This window comes from Mus pahari, chromosome 20 (genome assembly GCF_900095145.1).
Source record: "Mus pahari chromosome 20, PAHARI_EIJ_v1.1, whole genome shotgun sequence".
Classification (NCBI taxonomy): domain Eukaryota; kingdom Metazoa; phylum Chordata; class Mammalia; order Rodentia; family Muridae; genus Mus; species Mus pahari.
This window is the reverse complement of record NC_034609.1, coordinates 36,962,638-36,980,479: the sequence shown is the minus strand read 5'-3', so window position 1 is coordinate 36,980,479 and position 17,842 is coordinate 36,962,638. Positions and strand designations below refer to the sequence as shown.

Genomic DNA, 17,842 nt, shown 5'->3' with positions numbered 1-17,842 from the left:
TTTTTTTTTTTTTTTTTTTTTTTTTTTTTTTTAGCTGAGGAATGGAGCTGATTGTCAGTCATAAACAGAGAGTGACATATTAATCATGTGTCAGATGCTGTTTCAAGGGGGAAAAGAACCCATATAAATGAAAAACAAGGAACAATTCAAAGTCAAGCCATGCTCCCTATCTGGAGGCTAAACATGAGTATTTACAAAGAAATGTGTGCCTCTGGTGGGGAATTTTAAATACTGGGAACCAGTCCATATGGTTCCGCTAAAACAAATATTTACACAGACCAGTCATAAGCTGGGAGGTATGAATGGATGGATATTCAGAGTTTAACTTTTTACCTATATTTACATCACCTCATGGTAAAGGGGCATATTAGGGCTTTCACGTATAATTCACTAATGGCTTAAATCTTACATGTGGAAGTATTTTGCTGCTCTATATGACTGTGTCCTACATGTGGGCAGTGCCCACAGAGGGTAGGAGAGGACACCAGAACTGCCTGGAACTGGCCTTGCAGAGCTGATGTATAGATGCTGGGAATCAAACCCTCTAGAGGCAAGAGAAAGATAACCGCTAAGCCATCTCTCCAGTCATCTCACTACTGTTTTATTGATATAAATATTTTCCATTTAGACCTGTACGATTTATGTCCAAGTTTCCTGGGACATTTCATTTTATGGTTACTTTGTTGCAAATAGTATCTATCACTTGATGGTTCTAGAGTCCACTTGAAAATTAAAAGCATATATTAAAATTACTAAAGTATAAAGCCTATTATTATCTTGGGGAATAAATGGAATTCCAATGGGTTGAAATTGTATCCAAGGGAACCATTTTCACAAAATATGTGGATTCCATGTCTTAAGTGGGATACCAGAACGCTGATTGACCCCAAACTAAGCTGGGAAACTAAATTAAATGGGTTGTCAGTGTGCTTCACTGTGTAACTTCTAGTGTCTTACTAGGTTACATAAGCATCAAGGCCATTTGCTTACGAGATGAAAACACCCAAGTCAATTCTTCATTCTGTAGTGTAAGAACCAAGCCAGCAACAGAGCCCAAGATATGCAACGCTTTCTCCTGCCCAGCCTAGTAAGTCGTCTGCAAATGTCTCCTTGCTTGTATGTGTTCTCCTACAACGTTGTTACTGGTAAGACGAAATGAAAATCCCCCTGCCAATACTTCCAGTTGGGAGGGATTCAAATATAAACACAATATTTAATATAAAAGTCTGGAAAAGAAAAACGGCTGAAGTTGGATCACAAGACCTAAAAATATGAATTAGACATATTAGATACTTACCTATGCTTTGCTCTGGAAGCTTGATGTGTAAATTAAGTTTTTCTTCCCCAGACAGTAGTAAGAGTTAGACCAAGGGTCTCATGCTTACCAAGCCAGCGCTCGCTAACTGAGCCATAGCCACAGACTCCCCCTCCCCCCATTTTAACTTTGGAAGAGACCATCCTCTTTCCAGAATGGAATCAGGCAGATATTTAACTGACACACCATCCTGTATTAGTTCAAGGTGGGTGTTGCCTAACTTTTACACAGGTCATCCAAGCATGCAGAATGACAGTAACGAAGCCCAGGAAACCAAAGATACAAATTGCACGGTAGTCAGATGCAAGCTGGAGAGGTAAAGGCCAAGTGAATGCCTGTCCCTCAAGGGTATTCGGGGTGGGGGGCAGGGAATGAATCTAAGTAAGCTTCCGGGCCAACTGGAGTCCCTTCTTAGGTGATTTATCTTAAACCAAATATACTTCTAAAAAGCAGTGGTGAAGTCATCAGGGGTCGCACAGATCGTTTTAGTAAGGGACATGGTGTTGTGTGTGTGTGCTCCCACATGTGTGTGTGTGTGTGTGTGTGTGTGTGTGTGTGTGTGTATATATATATATATATATATATATATATAATTTCATTTCATTTTCCTAATTATTTGGGGTTTCAAATACCCAACAATCCTGCAAGCCCAGTTTCTCGTAGATCCTGAAGCTAATCATGTCTACAAAGAGAAGAGGGCATGGGGAGAGGGCTTCTGTAGACTTTCCTTTTTTTTTCCAAGATGCATTTAATAGAAAATGTTCTTGACTATCCTGAGTTCGTCTGTTCTTTAGGGGAACTAGGTGTGGGATGTGTCCTAACGTATACATACAGACTCACAACACTGATTGGCAAGATGATATATATTCCTCCTATCACCAGTTAGACCACCTGGCCGGGGAAAGGGACTCTTTGGTACATATCTCTATGCAAGGAGCATGCTGAACTAGAACTTCTAGTTCTAGAACATCCAGAACTTCTAGAGTCCACTGAAACCTGTGTGCCGTTCTGGGAAGAAAAGCTTGTTGTCTGGAATCAGAACAACCCCTTGCAGGGTCTGCGGAGGGAAGCTGGTGTCACGGGTGGGTTCCTCTGCCCTCTCCCTCTCTGTTGTTCTCTGCCCTTGCTCAGTGTCAGTACATTCAGTTAGGAGACTTGCTCTTCTCCAAGCATAGATTAGAAAGGCGGCTCTGGACTCTGAGAAGCTTGGGGACAAGGGAACCTCCCGGTCAGACTCTGTTACTTTTACTGCATGAAGCATATCATTAGCAGGCTCTGAGCTGTGAGCATTGTGGTGTAGGGGGGGGACAGGATATGGTCCCAGTCATCAGCAACAACCTCCCATGGGAGAACGGAAATGATGGATAAGCACAGAAGGGCCTGGGATGCAAAGCCCTGTGCTGTAAAACGCTAGGTATTAGCAGGAAGGGATGAAATGGACAACCTGGGGTCTGTGCCGGGGGTAGAAGTAGATGACAGCGAACTCAGTTGAAAATGTAGCCTGGGAGTCAATCACAGAAAGCCAAGCGTGCCACCCAAAAGTCCCTGTGTGATGCTCTTCCCAGTATATGTGCAACCCATCCTATTTGCCACAAAAAGGCAAGAACTTGAGTTCAAAAACAAACAAAACAAACAAAAACAAAACAAACCAAAACACCATTCGAGTAGGCAAATGGTGAAACTAGCAATTTCATACTATTTTTTAAAAGATATTCTAAATTACAAAAAAATATATAAATATGAGGGATTATTTTATTAGATACATTGTCATTGACTTAAAAACAGGATGGTGTGGATTTTTTTTCTGCTTGACTCTGTAGACTGAAGGGCTTTATTTCACACAGATGTGACACGGTATCTTAGTTAGGGTTTTACTACTGTGCACAGACACCATGACCAAGGCAACTCTTATAAGAACAACATTTAAATGGGGCTGGCTTACAGGTTCAGAGGTTCAGTGCATTATCATCAAGGCAGGAACATGGTAGCCCCAGGCAGGCATGGTGCAGAAGGATCTGAGAGTTCACATCTTGTTCTGAAGGCAAACAGGAGAAGACTGGCTTCCAGGGAGCTAGGATGAGCATCATAAAGCCCATGCCCACAGTGACCCACTTCCTCCAGCAAGACCACACCCCCAAATAGTGCCACTCCCTGGGCCAAGAATATTCAAACCACTACAGATGAAAACTAGACAGAGGGAAGAAATAAGATTAAGGAAGGAAATGAAATTGTAGAAGCCTAACACACAGCACAATGAGCAACTGATTTGGTTTTATTTACTAAATATCATCAGTACTTACATATTCATATCCAAGATAACCTGTAGACACCATCACTGCAAGTCAGATATGTAGCAGCCATTACCTACTGGCTCTTTTTAATATCTGTAAATCATGCTGTTTCAATCAGTCAGAAGGAAGTCTTGAAAAAGAGTCATTGTTCCCGTAGATGGGCATCCATGCATTACGTTCTGGGAAGCCTTATCTAGCCATCTTTAAATAAATGATGTGAGGTGAGATGTCTGCCCCACCAGTAAGTTATAAGGCCACCTAGAAAAGGCATGTGAGGAGCTGCTCACTTAGAGCTTCCTAGAGTCTCCTCCTCCGAAGTGTGACCTCTCCCACTCGCCCCGCCTTCTGCTTACACTTCCACTAGCCTCGTGGTTGTACTTTTGTCAATCTGGGTCACAGTGCTTATGAGCCAGCCTTGTCTTGATGCGCACATCCACGGTTCCACTGTGTAGTAAGCTCCCTTATGGGAAGACTGTGACCTCACTCGTATTTCCAACCCCAGCCAGCGCCTAGGTCCCTGACACAGAGTTAGAAGCTCGGTCAATCTGCTTAGATGAATTGCTCAGAGAGCAGAATGTGTTGCTAGGCTAGGATGCATATTTTGTCTTCCAGAACCTTGTGGTGATTAAATGTGCCTCCTTACAGCACGCCTGCTATCCCAACCAGGTGTCTGATCCAACAGCCATAAGAGAACAGTTAGTGGGTGTGGCCCCGATTGCTTATAAAAAGGACCAGAGGCCTTTCCTAGGTGGTTAAGTCTTTCCCAATAGCTGCTTGAGCGGTATGATCAAGCCTTGACTCTACAGGAAGTAATTTTGGTCCCCTCTGAAAGTTGGTTGCCAGGAGAGTGGAGCACATGCAGCAAGTCCTGTGCCGGCGGCCAGCAGAGCCGCAAGATAAGGTGCGTGCAGAAGAAGCCCTTCCAGAAAGAGGAGGCAGTGCTGCATTCGCTCTGTCCAGTGAGCACGCCCACTCAGGTTCAAGTCTGCAACAGCCATGCCTGCCCTCCGGAGTGGAGCCCCGGCCCCTGGTCTCAGGTAACTAGCACTGCTTTGGAAGCACTGATTTTGGTCTGCACGATAAACCAAGATGGTGGAAACACAGATGACTTTGCAGCCTGTGGGGCGCTCAGCAATGTGCATCTTCATGGTGAATGAATAAGGCAGTGCCTGAGAATCTCCATTTCAGCTAGTACCAGTTTAATGGTTCTTATCTGACTGGAAGTCTTGGACCTCTTATACCAGAGCTAAGACTCTTCCTTAGTAGTCCAGAAATTAGCATGGAAACTATTTAGGCCAGCCTATGAATATAGATAGAAGGGGATTGGCGCTCAGTCCTGGCTACTAGAGATATGGCTCCATTGGTAAGGCACTTGCCACCAGGCCCAGCACCTGAAAACAAACCCCATTACCCACACAATTCCTGTAAGTTATCAGATGACCTCTATGCATACTGAATGAATGAATGAATGAATGAATGAATGAATGAATGAATGAATGAGAGGGGACACAGAGAACAAGATAAAGGAAAAAGATGTAATTTTTGCTTCAGTGGCAAAGATGTAGAGCTAAAAGCATACATAAGAAATGGCACCTGGTCTGCAGTTGTCACAAGGCACAGGTAGCACCATGGGGACAGAAGAGGCAAAGGGTAGGAATTGCCTGCAAATGTCTTGTAAAAGCAGATATCTTCTTCTGGGAGCTTGTTCATCTCAGAGACATCTTGGAAGTGAATGGGCCCTACTGGCATCTAGAACACAGAGGCAAACATCCCCTGGGACCCAGAGAGCTCCCCACAACACAGGATAAGTACCAGGCTTTCCCTACCTTCAGCACTTCATCTTAGCCTGTGTAGGTGGCTAAAGTGAGATAAGTGTAGGATAAGGCATGTACCATAATGCTAGTTAGTGGCAAACGGCCCCTTAAATTAAACGGCTTAAATTCTGTTCTCTCCCAAAGGAAGTATATTTCTTATCAAGTTTAACAATGCACCACCAAATTCCCCAGAAAAGACTAGGGGAAGATTTTTTAATTAAAGTAAGATTGTACTTTATAGGGAACAAGGATCTAAGAGTAGGCAGGAAAATATTGAACATAAGAATGGACCCATGCAAAAAAGAGGAAAACACTTGTTTATAGCGTGGAGTAAATCTTAGTAGGATATGATGTGGAATCAATGTTTCTTTTCAATTGAGAATTGCAAATGGAGGGCTGATGGAGCCATGTGTGTATGATGTGCATGGACCAACCTAAATGGGTGCTGCAGAGTGTCCAGCACATCTTAAAGTATTCAAGCTTTCACATGGAAATATTTTGAATGGTTTTCTCTTTTTAAAGTTGAATTGGAAAGACCAGACCTGTCTTGAGTCGTTTCAGGATGAACACGAAAACAGAATTCATTTCCACAAGCTGTTCAGCTCTTAGACACAACACAGGTCATGACAACAAATCAATTTCTTCTTCGACCAATGGATATACTTTGCTCTTCTGAAAATATTGCAAACAAAATTAAGATTTTTATTAACTGCTCAGGAATTATACGTGAGAGAGCAGTGATAGGTTCAAGGGCTCAGGTTTCTAACTCACTTATTAGCTCATGCCTGTTTCTTAGCAGCTGGGCTTCAGTCCTCAAGTGTTTCTTTTGAAGAGAATGATAGCAATGAACTCAGAAAGTTGATGGACTGTCGTATGCTATGTGGGCCAATTTGTAACCTGAAATCTATCATGCTGTGTATGTTTCAAAGTTCCAGCTATCACAGGATGTACTAGTCAGGAGATGAATGAGAATTTACAGTGGTCCCTAGGCCCATGTAGGACTCTGCCCAGCCTATTATTTAGGTACCAGAGGCCACATCTCATTTGGTCTGAGAGAAAAGATGACTTCACAGATCAACAGAGTGATAGAGCCCTCCAAGACAGTCCCTGTGTAGAACCAGTCTTCTGAGAGATCTTTAAAAGTTTTTAGCTGCTCTGGGGAAACTTTCTGCCATCTTATCTGGTTTACAGAATTCTCAGGAAAGCCAAAATAGAAAGGTCTTAGAAGAAAATAAGTACACTTCCCAGGGGAGTGATTTGGATTGTACAAAGTTCTTCAGAAATATTTGACAAGTGCTTGTATCCTCTGTCTGGTAGTAAGCACCATGCCCCAAGGGCAAGTTCTTAGGAGTATGAATTTTGCTCTTCTTGACACTGTCATTCACATCCTCGCTGAGTGTGTGTATATATTTCTACTGTGCATTCTGTGCTGGCACAGTAATACTCCTCAGACAAACTTCCATGGCAGACAGAGGAAGACAAGTTCTGGTATAACATACCCTGTGCCTGATAATAAAAAACCTTTGCAATGATGAGCTTAGTTCATCCTCAGACTGCTAGACTCATCTGGCAGCCTCGGGTACTCAGATGCTTCAAGAGGGAGCTAAATATGCCATTACTATATTCTTAGTGTGTACCCAACTGAAACCCATCTGAAATGGGTGCAAATGGCATGTCTTCTCCTTCTTCTCAAGTGTTCCAAGACCTGTGGACGAGGAGTGAGGAGGCGTGAGGTCCTTTGTAAAAGCCCTGCAGCGGAGACACTCCCAGAGAGCCTGTGCTCCAGCAGCCCCAGACCCGAGGCACAGGAGGGCTGTGTGCTGGGACGGTGCCCCAAAAACAACAGGCTCCAGTGGGTCGCCTCTGCGTGGAGTGAGGTATGAGTTTAGGCACAAAAGTGGGTGGGGGTGGGTAATGTCATAATTGCTCCCTCCCTCTCCCACACTCACATGGCTCCTTTCTGTGCATACATGTGCCAGGGGCTTCCCTATTGCTGTTTCTTGTTTCCATGGTTACAAAACGTAGAGAGATGATGGCCGGTGCCCACGTGCTTTAGCAAATTCTTACTTTACCCAGTTCAGGAGCCCAACCCATATGGTAGCAGCACCCACATTTAATGTGGATCTTCCCCCTCATTACAACCTCTCTGGAAACTGCAGGGCTACGGTTCCTAGGTGGTTTTAAATCTAGTTTTTAAATCTGACAGTGAGCATCACCTACTGTAAGGAGCTTGGGGACCACACATCTGTTCCTACAATGTACTTCTGTTCTTATGCATTAAGCACTGGCCGCATCATGAATGGAATCCTACAGAATCCCTGTCTTCTCTCCATCATTTTATAGAAGTATTACTGTAAAATGCCTAAATGAAAAATGTGCCCTCTTTGCTACCAGCCATCAATATGCACCATGCAGGTAACATTGAGCTAGAGCTCCAGCTTCTTCATCTTTACAATGGCGCTAACATATCACCTCCATATTTTATAATACTTACACTGATACATTGAAAGGTTCACTTTATCAAGACCCTGTACATTGCCTGATAGTTTAAAACAGTCAGTTCTCTTTCAGACTTCTCTCTTTCCCTCCCTGGTGTAACACACGGTTAGACTAGATCTAACCGTTGGGATAATTGCTGTTGTGCAGTGTGTAGTGCATCACCTGTCAATAAAAAAGCCGAGAGCCTATTAGCAAAAGTCAGGAAATACAAGATGGGAGTTCCAGGAGAAAGATAGATAATCAGAGGCAGATGATCCACCTAGACTCTGAGGAAGTTGGCCCCGTGAAACTGAGGGGTAACTAGCCTTGTGGCAAACATAGAAAAGCTTAAACGGGTTACGTAAGTGATGAGTTAGCCATGGAATGACCAAAGCTTATGGTCCTACACATGTATTCATAAAAAAGCCTCTGAATCATTATTTGGGAACTGGGACATGTGTGGAGAAGCACGAGGTGACATCTAACCAAGATGGACACAGGTAAATATAAAGGTAGACAGCTATTCGATCTAAAATGGTTCCGACTGGATCATTTTAGTTCCATGGCTCAAATTCTCCATTCCTCAAGAGAGGTCTCAAGTAGTCTCCCCTACTCCAGTACAAACCCAGCTCCAAGGATGGAGGCTGAGGCGAAATCAAGAGTATTTTAAATTATTACAAGATAAGGCACGGGGCCTTGACAAAGTGAGTCAACCAGTGGCCTCAGCCTCACGCATCCACGTGGTACCTCAGCCTTCCTGATGAGTAGGGATCTCTCTTTCTAACCAGAGAAAAATGACGTCAATGCTCCAGCCTTTGATTTCCCCCTCTGTAAGCGGAGGGACTTGGCTGCTGTATCATGTCGTTGACACTGCGTGGCTACGTGGCTACACAGCTCAGCAGATTTGACTGTGGAGCTCTGTGTGCGCTCTGACACACCTCCTTTCTGGGCTCCTAGTGTTCTGCAACCTGTGGCTTGGGTGTGAGGAAGAGAGAGCCGAAGTGCGTCGAGAAGACCTTGCAGGGGAAACTGATAACATTCCCGGAGAGGAGATGCCGCAACATTAAGAAGCCACACCTAGAACTGGAAGAAACCTGCAACCAAAGGGCTTGCCCAGTGTACAGCATGGCGGTGGCGAGCTGGTATTCATCACCATGGCAACAGGTTGGTGCATGAAATTTAGGAGGCTGATGGTCAAGTGAGATGGAGCAGAGGGGTATCATACTTAGCCCATCAACCACTGTCCCGCTGTATAGAGTTGGGATGGTTGGCATCATTTGAGCTATCCCACCCTCTCTATATGAGCCTGGGCAGGTCTGGCAACCATAATTTTAGACCTAGAAAATTGGAAAAATAAATAAAGCATTGAATAGAAAGCCTGTGACAGTGTACTCACAGTAACTGCTAATTGCTGCCGTTTGAAACCATCACTTCGAGCATGCTGCTTTCTACCCCTACTTCCTGATTGCTAGAGCAACATGTTTCCAAAGGACACACCCTAAATTTTGCCAGCCCCTGCCTGTGCTTTCTGTTCATGGTCTACATGTACTTTCTCATTCCATATTTGCATTATTTCTTGTGTTAGCCATTATCGTGACAATTTTGTGGACAAGGAAGGTAAGGGTAAGAATGTTCAGCCATCAGCTGATAGAGACGTATTTTCTTGGGGTCACTTGTTGGGTTCCATAAGAACTGGAAGCTACGTTGAGGTCCTTGAGACATCGAGACTGCAGCACTCAACTGAAGCTGCTCACCACACCCTGGTGGCACCTGTGTATAACACTGAAAGGTACAAAGCAGGACCTGAGAATTAATCACCAATGTAAGGGGATTGAATATGTCTAATCGACTAGGCATGGTAAAATACACACACAGAGAGTCATAGGCTTCTTAAGTTTTGTAACTGTATTTTAATCTTTACAAATTCTTTTTTATGGTTTGTGAAACACACTACTACATGTAATTAATATAAAGACATTTTTACACAGGGAATCATATACTTTTATCTGAACAAGTAAATATGGTCAGAAGTTAGGCAACAAATGTCAGGAAGCCAGATGTTTCCTCCTCAGACACCTGTTTTTGTATAATAAAGGCTGATTTATACCTAAATGCTTATCATATATCTGTATGTGTACACACACACATATATATGTGTATATGTATGTATATGTATATATGTATGTGTATATATATATATATATATATATATCACATTAGAGTCAGACAATTTGGTGGAAATCATATGTCTGTATTTGAATGTTGGAATAATTCATAACTGATAATTCCTCTTTCCTACCAAACACCAGGCCACAGAGCAGTATTTGTATGAAATGATGCTGTCAGCTGCCCGAAGTTCCATTATAAAGCAACAGAGCAATGATCTATTGACAGTGTTGCCCCTCCCCCAGTATATCCTTGTCTGTCCTTCTGCTGAAGATCCATCAACTCTTCCTGTAGCCGTTGGGGACAAAAAGAAACTTGGAGCCTAGATTTTTTTAATTGGACACTAAAAGTCCCTGGCTGTTTGGTACCATGCTACCTGAAAACCTGGCTAAGCACCATCCCAAAGTGTCTCCGACTATAGTATATAGTCCTTTATGGTCCCCGTTTCAAACTAATCCCATCTATTCTGGCATCTGGCTGAGGTTTCCTGGGTTTCTGGGACTCCATCTCTGGCCATGTCTGGATTTGTTTCTGAGTTTTTAAGGCATTTCTGGAGCCTACCTCCTGATGAACCCCTTAACTGGGGACACACATTCTCGGGCGATACCATCGCCTTTGTTCAAGATTTTTCTGATAGACCACACAGCTCACACTGGGCTGAATAGACTTGGCCTGTATGCCTAGACCTGGCTGCAGATGGCAGGCATCTTGGTCCTGAATATTGTGCTTCCAAGACTGTTTGATGCCGCCGACCTCAGAAAGGATGCTGTCCAACTGAACAGGTATAAAACTCCCTTATCTCTCTTTCCTTGACAGTGTACAGTAACCTGCGGGGGAGGGGTCCAGACTCGATCTGTCCACTGCATGCAGCAAGGCCGGCCTTCTTCAAGTTGTCTGCTCCATCAGAAGCCTCCGGTGCTCAGAGCCTGTAACACCAACTTCTGTCCAGCTCCCGAAAAGAGAGGTAAGGGATCCTTTGCCCCCATTAACTTCACCAGTTTGAAGAAAGCTTTCCCACAGCTCATTACAACTCTTTGGCACCCTGACCCCACTCAGCATCCACGGGACTACGTGCTTACCCTTGTGCAAGCCCAAATCTGGGGCGGTTCTGGTCACCACCATCTTGTTTGCATGGTCTGAAGGAAGCAGTTCACTCAGTGAAGTTTTTCAGTGATTCGATCTCAGGTCATATCACCACTCTTCCTTTTTAAGACGAAATATCTGGAGTGTGAGATGTAGCTCGGTTGGTGGCATCCGTGCCTAACATGCACAAATCCCCATGTTCCATTCCAGCATGACAGAAAAACTAGGCATATAACTGTGCACACCCATAATTCCAGCCTTTAGGAGGTGAAGTCAGGAGGGCTGGAGTCATCCTTGGCTACATAGTAAGTCTTAGGCCAGCCTGGGCTACATGAGACCCCCCCTCAAAAGGTTATATTTGCACTGGTTAGCAAAAATTAAGGTAAACAAAATTTCCCCCGAAGGAGCTCACATTTTCACTGGCAAGACAGGGAACTTACAACCCATTAAAATGACGGTGTTCTTAGTTGGTTCAAGTACAGAGCATCGGGTGCTCATGGGTAGATCAGAGGCTTGCTTAGAAATCCACGTCACTTTACAGTAGTCCAGAAAACACTGGGACAAAGCTCTCAGTCAGATCAAAGTCTTTTTGCCGCACACGACTGCTAGGATTTCTTTTCTGTTTCACCCAATCACGGGCTTCCCAAGGCTGCCGTGTCTCTCAGCCCACTTTGTCCAATCTGTGGTGAATAATACTTGGTGCTGTCAGTTAGCCCCTCCCTCTGCCCAGCCAGTCCTCCTGTGTCACTTCCTGTCTCAGCTGCAGGTGATTGGCGGCTCAGGACATGGGTATTCTTCCCTGGTCTTTCCTACCTGAGGCTGAGTGACTGTGGGATATAGAGGCTGCTGAAACAGGATCATCTGTAATCGATAGTGGGGATTCTACTTGGAGGAGATTTAGTATTTTAGAGTGATAGGGAACAGCCCCCCATCTCCACCCTGTCTGTCTCTGGAGACAGACCACCCTAGAAGGAAATGTGACCCCTTAGTACTCTGGCTAGTCCTGGGAGCACCTCTCAGGCAGGCCCGTGAGAGGCAAAATCATGTCAGAGTTGTCTTGTTAGCATCTGATACTTCCCTGGCTTACAAAGGCCACTAAGTATGGAGTAATTGAACAATGGTACCTATGGCGTGGTTATACCCTTTATCTGGTCATATTGAAGTCACTAAGAACTTACCTTGTATCCCCAGGACTTTAAATGAATATAGCAAGCAGGGTCCTATTCTGAAGCTCTTGATGATCACAGAGCCTTGTGAGGGACAACACAACAAATACCCACGTTGAGAAAGAGATGCGGAAGACAGCTTGACAGAACGGTCAAGTCAGATGTCAGAATTGAAAGCAACTTTCAAAGAGGGCCTAGCAGAGGAAAAGGCAAATACAAAGGAACAGAAAGATACTTGGAGTAGAAGCAGAGCTGAGGACTGTAGAGGCACAGGGGCCTTATAGGTCATCATAGAGACATCAGATTTAGCCAGTTAAGGTGGAAAACCATGGGGTCTGTTAGGTCATGACCATGGGTCACCTGGAGTAGAATGAGAACAGGATCTCCTCCTGGAGAGGTAGCTGCTGCTATCCAAGGAGAGATGGAGGAGTTTCTAAGGAAGGTTGAAAAGCTGGGTGGATTTTGAAGACTTAGCCAATGGTGCTTGCTGCTTTTCAGCATGTTTGGAGTGGAGAGAAGGCTCCTACATCAGCCTCCACAATGTAAGCCTGGTTCATATCTCAGACACCCAGCCATTCATAACTGTTCTTATCATCAAACATTCACGAAGCAAAGAAGGGATCATACACACATAGCATGTTGACCTTTCTCACTCTGCCTTCTCGCCTACATGAGGTCCATGGCCCCAGATTATATGCTGTGTTAAAATTCCATTCTGATCATAGGAGAGATGGCTCAGGGGTTAAAAGCACTAACTGCTCTTCCAAAGGATCAGAGTCAATTCCCAGCACCCGCATGACAGTTCATAACCATGAAACTCCAGTTTCAGGGAATCCGATGCCACCTTCTGGCCTCTATGGGCATTGCATGCACGTGGTGCATAGTCACATCTAGAAAGAGCACTCACACATAATTTTAAAATGTTTTTAAAGGGGAGAGTTGATACCATGGTGTGAGGTTAGTCAAGAAATAGTAGTAAGTGCCTACAATCGCAACCCTTAGGAGGCAGAGGCAAAAGCATACCTATACGTATAAGTTCAAAGATATCCTGAGGTATAGGGACCTGCTCTCAAAAGAACACAGCTATAGGTGACCATCAAGGTAGGACCATAGTTCCAGTGGCCTATATTATCTTCCAAAACTTCCATTGTGCCAACAGAATAATCTATAAATAGAATGATTAAGGTACAGAGATACACACTACCTGATCTGGGCCATCAGAGGTAAACACATATATAATAATTGAACTCATGTATGTGCGTCGGTATATGTACATACGTATACACTGGGCAAATGGAATATGCTTGAATCTTCATTTTAATATCTGACTTGAAACATGAACCTAGTTAGTATATCTCAAACCAGGTTTCTGGTACCCAATGCCCAGCCTGTAAGAGTGTCCATTTCAGGGAATTAAACTCCATTCTTCCATACACTGATTTAAAAAAATACTGTTGTTACTGTTATTTCTCTCATATCATTTACCAGCAGGTAAAAGTTATCAACACTTAGTGTGTGTATCTCCAGAAGTCATTGGAAAGAAAAGAATATCTCACCCCACCTTTAAACCTAAGTGCCTATACCATATGCTTTAATTTGATTATTTTAGCCACTGTGGTTAATTTTTCCAAAAAAAAAAATTTAGACAGCACTTGTATTTCTGTTGAACTGAAGAACAGGACTTAACAAATACAAAAGTAAATCTTTTGCTACCCAGAGCTTATTGTTCAGTAAGAATTTTGAAACCTGTGAGAAGGAACTTGATGCTCAAGCCAACACAAAGTGACAACAGTGTTCTAAGTCTAAAGATCGTTGGTAACTAAGAAAAATATGGATCTAGAAACTGCTTTGTGATTGGCACTCTTTTAAGTATGGGGAAAGAAACCAACGAGGAGTCAAGACCAAGTCTCTGGTGGCAAAGCTTTTGCCTTCTAGAGGACAGACAGCGTTAGCTACCACATGATGTGGAGGGTGGGTAACTTGAGTATAGAAAAGCAAAGAAAAGAGTGAGGACCCTCCCTGCAGGGACAAGTGGTGGACTGGTTTGTTGTGCGGGCCGAGGAGAGAAGAAGAAACTAGCCTGGAATGTTAGGGACAGTCTGCCTGGCAGTAAAGGGGACAGTGGTAGTTACAAGCTCACTGTTGTGTTGCCGATCAGCAAAGAGCCTGGCGTAGTTGGAGGCAGGCATGCGGGCGGGCGGGTGGGCGGGCCGGCCGGCAGGCAGGCAGGCTTCAGGTCCTAAAGCTTCAGCCTGTACAGCAATCACCATACCTTAGACGATTTAGGGATGGGAAGACTGGCTCAGGGGAACTGGTTTGTGTCTGAAACTGGTTTGATTCCTGGGAAATGGAGAAAGGCATGGAAGGAGACAAGAACCCAGGACTTAAGGAACTGTAGGTGGGTGTGAGTCACAGAGAGAATCCAAGCGGGGGGGGGGCCCACACAAAAGGAGTCAGGAGAGCTGTGGGTCTTTACTGTATACCCAAAGGCAAGAGGAGAGCAACTGAAACGTGCTCCTGTGGAAGGAACTTCCCTGGGACCCTTATGTCTGCACTAACTGCCAGGTTATATTCAGACAAGTAGACATGTCCTCCTATTGGGTATGGCTTTTTGGTTTTTCTAACACTGCCCCCTTGTTTAAATTTTGCTAACAGACACAGTCCCTTTTGGCATCTTAATCCTGCCCTGGCAAACTCCAAACGTATCATGGGCAGAACACATGGAGGAACAAGGCAGTGAGCCTCAGTCTCTGTTCTGTAGACCCTCATCTTAATAAGAAGGCCGGAAGTCTAAGCCACTATGCTAAATGCTCTCTGTCCTTTCAGACGACCCGTCTTGTGTGGATTTCTTCAGCTGGTGTCACCTGGTCCCTCAGCACGGAGTCTGCAACCACAAATTTTATGGAAAGCAGTGCTGTAGATCATGCACGAGGAAGAGCTGATCATGGGGTCTCCTCACCCTCCTCAGACCAAGACCTGACCCGTCCATCTCTTGGTCTTCGTATCAAGACTACAAACCACAGAAGAAATACCATAGGGTTTAAAGAATGGACCGATAGCCACCGGCCGCCTTAGCTGACCCCTGGAAACGCATGGTACTCCAAAGCACTTGACAATGAGAAGCGATGACAAATCTAACTTAGAAAAAAAAAAAAAAAGGCCTTTGATTTGCACTGTGATGTGGAAGACAAGAGATGGAGCGTACTGAGATAAGCCCTAAGTTTTCATTTTGACTAAGTGGGTACTTCGTTGACTTTGGGATCGGTTTTGTTCCCACATACGTACTCTTGAACATCAAAGGATTCAACAGCAAAGACATCTATTTTTCAAAGAGTCTTTAAGGTTTCATGCAGGTCAAGGACTGAGACTCAGAGCCATCGAATACAGGGATAGAATATTCTTTCTAACAGTTGCTTGGAATCTCTTGTGTCAGACTCTTGACACCAAATGGTGCTCAGTGGGTGCTTGCTGCTGGACTGGCAAGCTTCATCTTATGTTTTATTTGTGTGCGTTGTTGTCTTTATTTGGTTTCAAGTATATTCTGCCTAGAGTGAGTCTCTAAGACTGAAATTAACAACTTTTGAAACATTATTCCCAGTAACATTCTGGAAGCAGGGCCACATGGACTACTTAAGTTCTCCATGGAATTCAAATTCATACCTGAAGGGGAACAAAAAAAATGTCAAATACTGATGATGCCCTTCATGCGACATTGACCTCGTAACTTTTGGTGCTTATTGAATGGGAATTTGGGAGGTAGGGAATGTTCTTAGAGAAGAAGAACTGGTGACATGCTCGTTTTTGGTAAAAATAGCCACTCAACTGGTGAAATAGCATGCTTGAAGGAGGGACAAGCCCACCATTTATAACGCTCCTCACATATTATCGGAACACTTAGAAAATTAAAGGCTGCCTGTGGTTTTTTTTTTTTCTCCTTCCAACTGACAAGTTTCAATTTACCCCAGGACTTGGTCAACAAGGAAAAACAGAATAAAATAAAACACGGTGGCTAGAGAAAAATCCATCTGTCTTCTTGCAACATTAATAAATTACAACTCGCCAAGATCTTTCCATGAGTAACAGCACTCCACCATGTCTCAGATGAGAGTTTCGATCGTCGGGAGCCAGCTGTTGATGGGCATTAACAAGCTTAAAATTGTTCTCAATTGGAAAAGTACCGTGCTTTTTTGCCAAAACCAAAGTAACTTAAAAGACTGTGACCTCCCCTGTAATTCTTTGAGAAGTGGCTCTACAGGGCTTGTTTATATGATACTATTCTACCCCCCCCCAACTTCTTTGATGAATGTACACTCAATTTTACTGCGTCTCAGAGGCTTGGTTCAAACAGGGGTTTGCCAGCTCAGCAGAACTAGTGAGACAGTGGTCTGTTAAATTTAACAGCCTTTTGTCCCCATCCCAGTGGAAACCATGAGCTCTTGCAAGTCATGGCAGTGAAGAGTAACAGCTTGGCCTTCTTGGATTGGCCTTTCAGTAGGCATTTTGATATGAGGAGAAAAACAAAACAAAACAAAACAACCACACTATCATTCCCCTTGCTCTATGAAAAGTGGGGAGTTATTTGACTTTATATAATTATCACTTTATTATTTTATGGGAAAGAATTAATTTATTAATAGCCTATTCTTATGTGTTCTCACTTCTCTGAGTAAATGATATTCTGAGGGAAAATGTTGAATTAAAAAAAAAAACATGGATTATAGAGAAAAAGTCAAAATATATGTGTAATATTTAATTATTTTATAAGTTTTATAATAAAGTATTCTGTTTCTTTGTCTTTGAAATTTGTTAAATTTTTGACCAAGTCAGTGAGAAGTGGGTGGCTTCCGAGTTAATTGTCTAACTGTTGCTGCAGGAGCTCAGCTATGTCACTAAGGGGTGAGGGAAGAACTTTAAGAAGGATTTGGTACCTTTGCACAGGACGTAAACTGTCCAATGCTGATGCATCTAGGGCCAGTCAGATGGTCAGACAGCTCTGCTGGTAAAGGGAGACTTGATGCCAATCCTGGTGACCAGAGCTCAATCCCAGGAGCCCACACTGTGGAAGGAAAGAACTGAGCCCTGAAAGCGGTCTTCTGATTTCCACACACATGCTTTGACACACGGGCAGCCCCACAAACATGGATGGACAAAAACGTGAGTACCTCAAGACACGAGATGTTCTGAGAGATGTTCTGACCTGTTCTGCCATGCGGAGCAGATGAACATTTGCATATGGAAATCACTGAAGATAAAGTCATCAAAGCTACTTCCTATTTGAAAAGGCATTCTGGGGAAGTGTGTCAAAATGAAAGGGAGAGAAAGTATTTACAGGATAGAATAAGAAAAGAAAAAAAGAAGACATTAAACAGCACCACATGATCAAGTTTCCCAAACTTTAGTCATCAGACCCATGAAGACTAAAAGCTCTCTGGATAAAGTAAGTTCAAATGATCTGAAACTCCAACGTGTCTCTGAATTTATGACCTCACACCAGGCATAGTTCTAAAACATATTTAAGAGTATTATAGT

At 43.7% G+C, this 17,842-nt stretch overlaps 1 protein-coding gene across 1 annotated transcript in view; it reads left to right on the top strand.

Moving 5' to 3' along the window:
- Adamts18 (ADAM metallopeptidase with thrombospondin type 1 motif 18) overlaps positions 1–17,115 on the top strand; it is a 151,257-nt gene extending 134,142 nt beyond the window's left edge. The window contains exons 18-23 of the mRNA XM_021220096.1: positions 961–1,087; positions 4,439–4,643; positions 7,115–7,297; positions 8,856–9,062; positions 10,881–11,028; positions 15,140–17,115. Coding sequence (XP_021075755.1) covers positions 961–1,087; positions 4,439–4,643; positions 7,115–7,297; positions 8,856–9,062; positions 10,881–11,028; positions 15,140–15,255 — 986 coding nt within the window. The 3' untranslated portion in view covers positions 15,256–17,115. The remainder of the gene's footprint in view (positions 1–960; positions 1,088–4,438; positions 4,644–7,114; positions 7,298–8,855; positions 9,063–10,880; positions 11,029–15,139) is intronic.
- Positions 17,116–17,842: the final 727 nt, after the last annotated feature.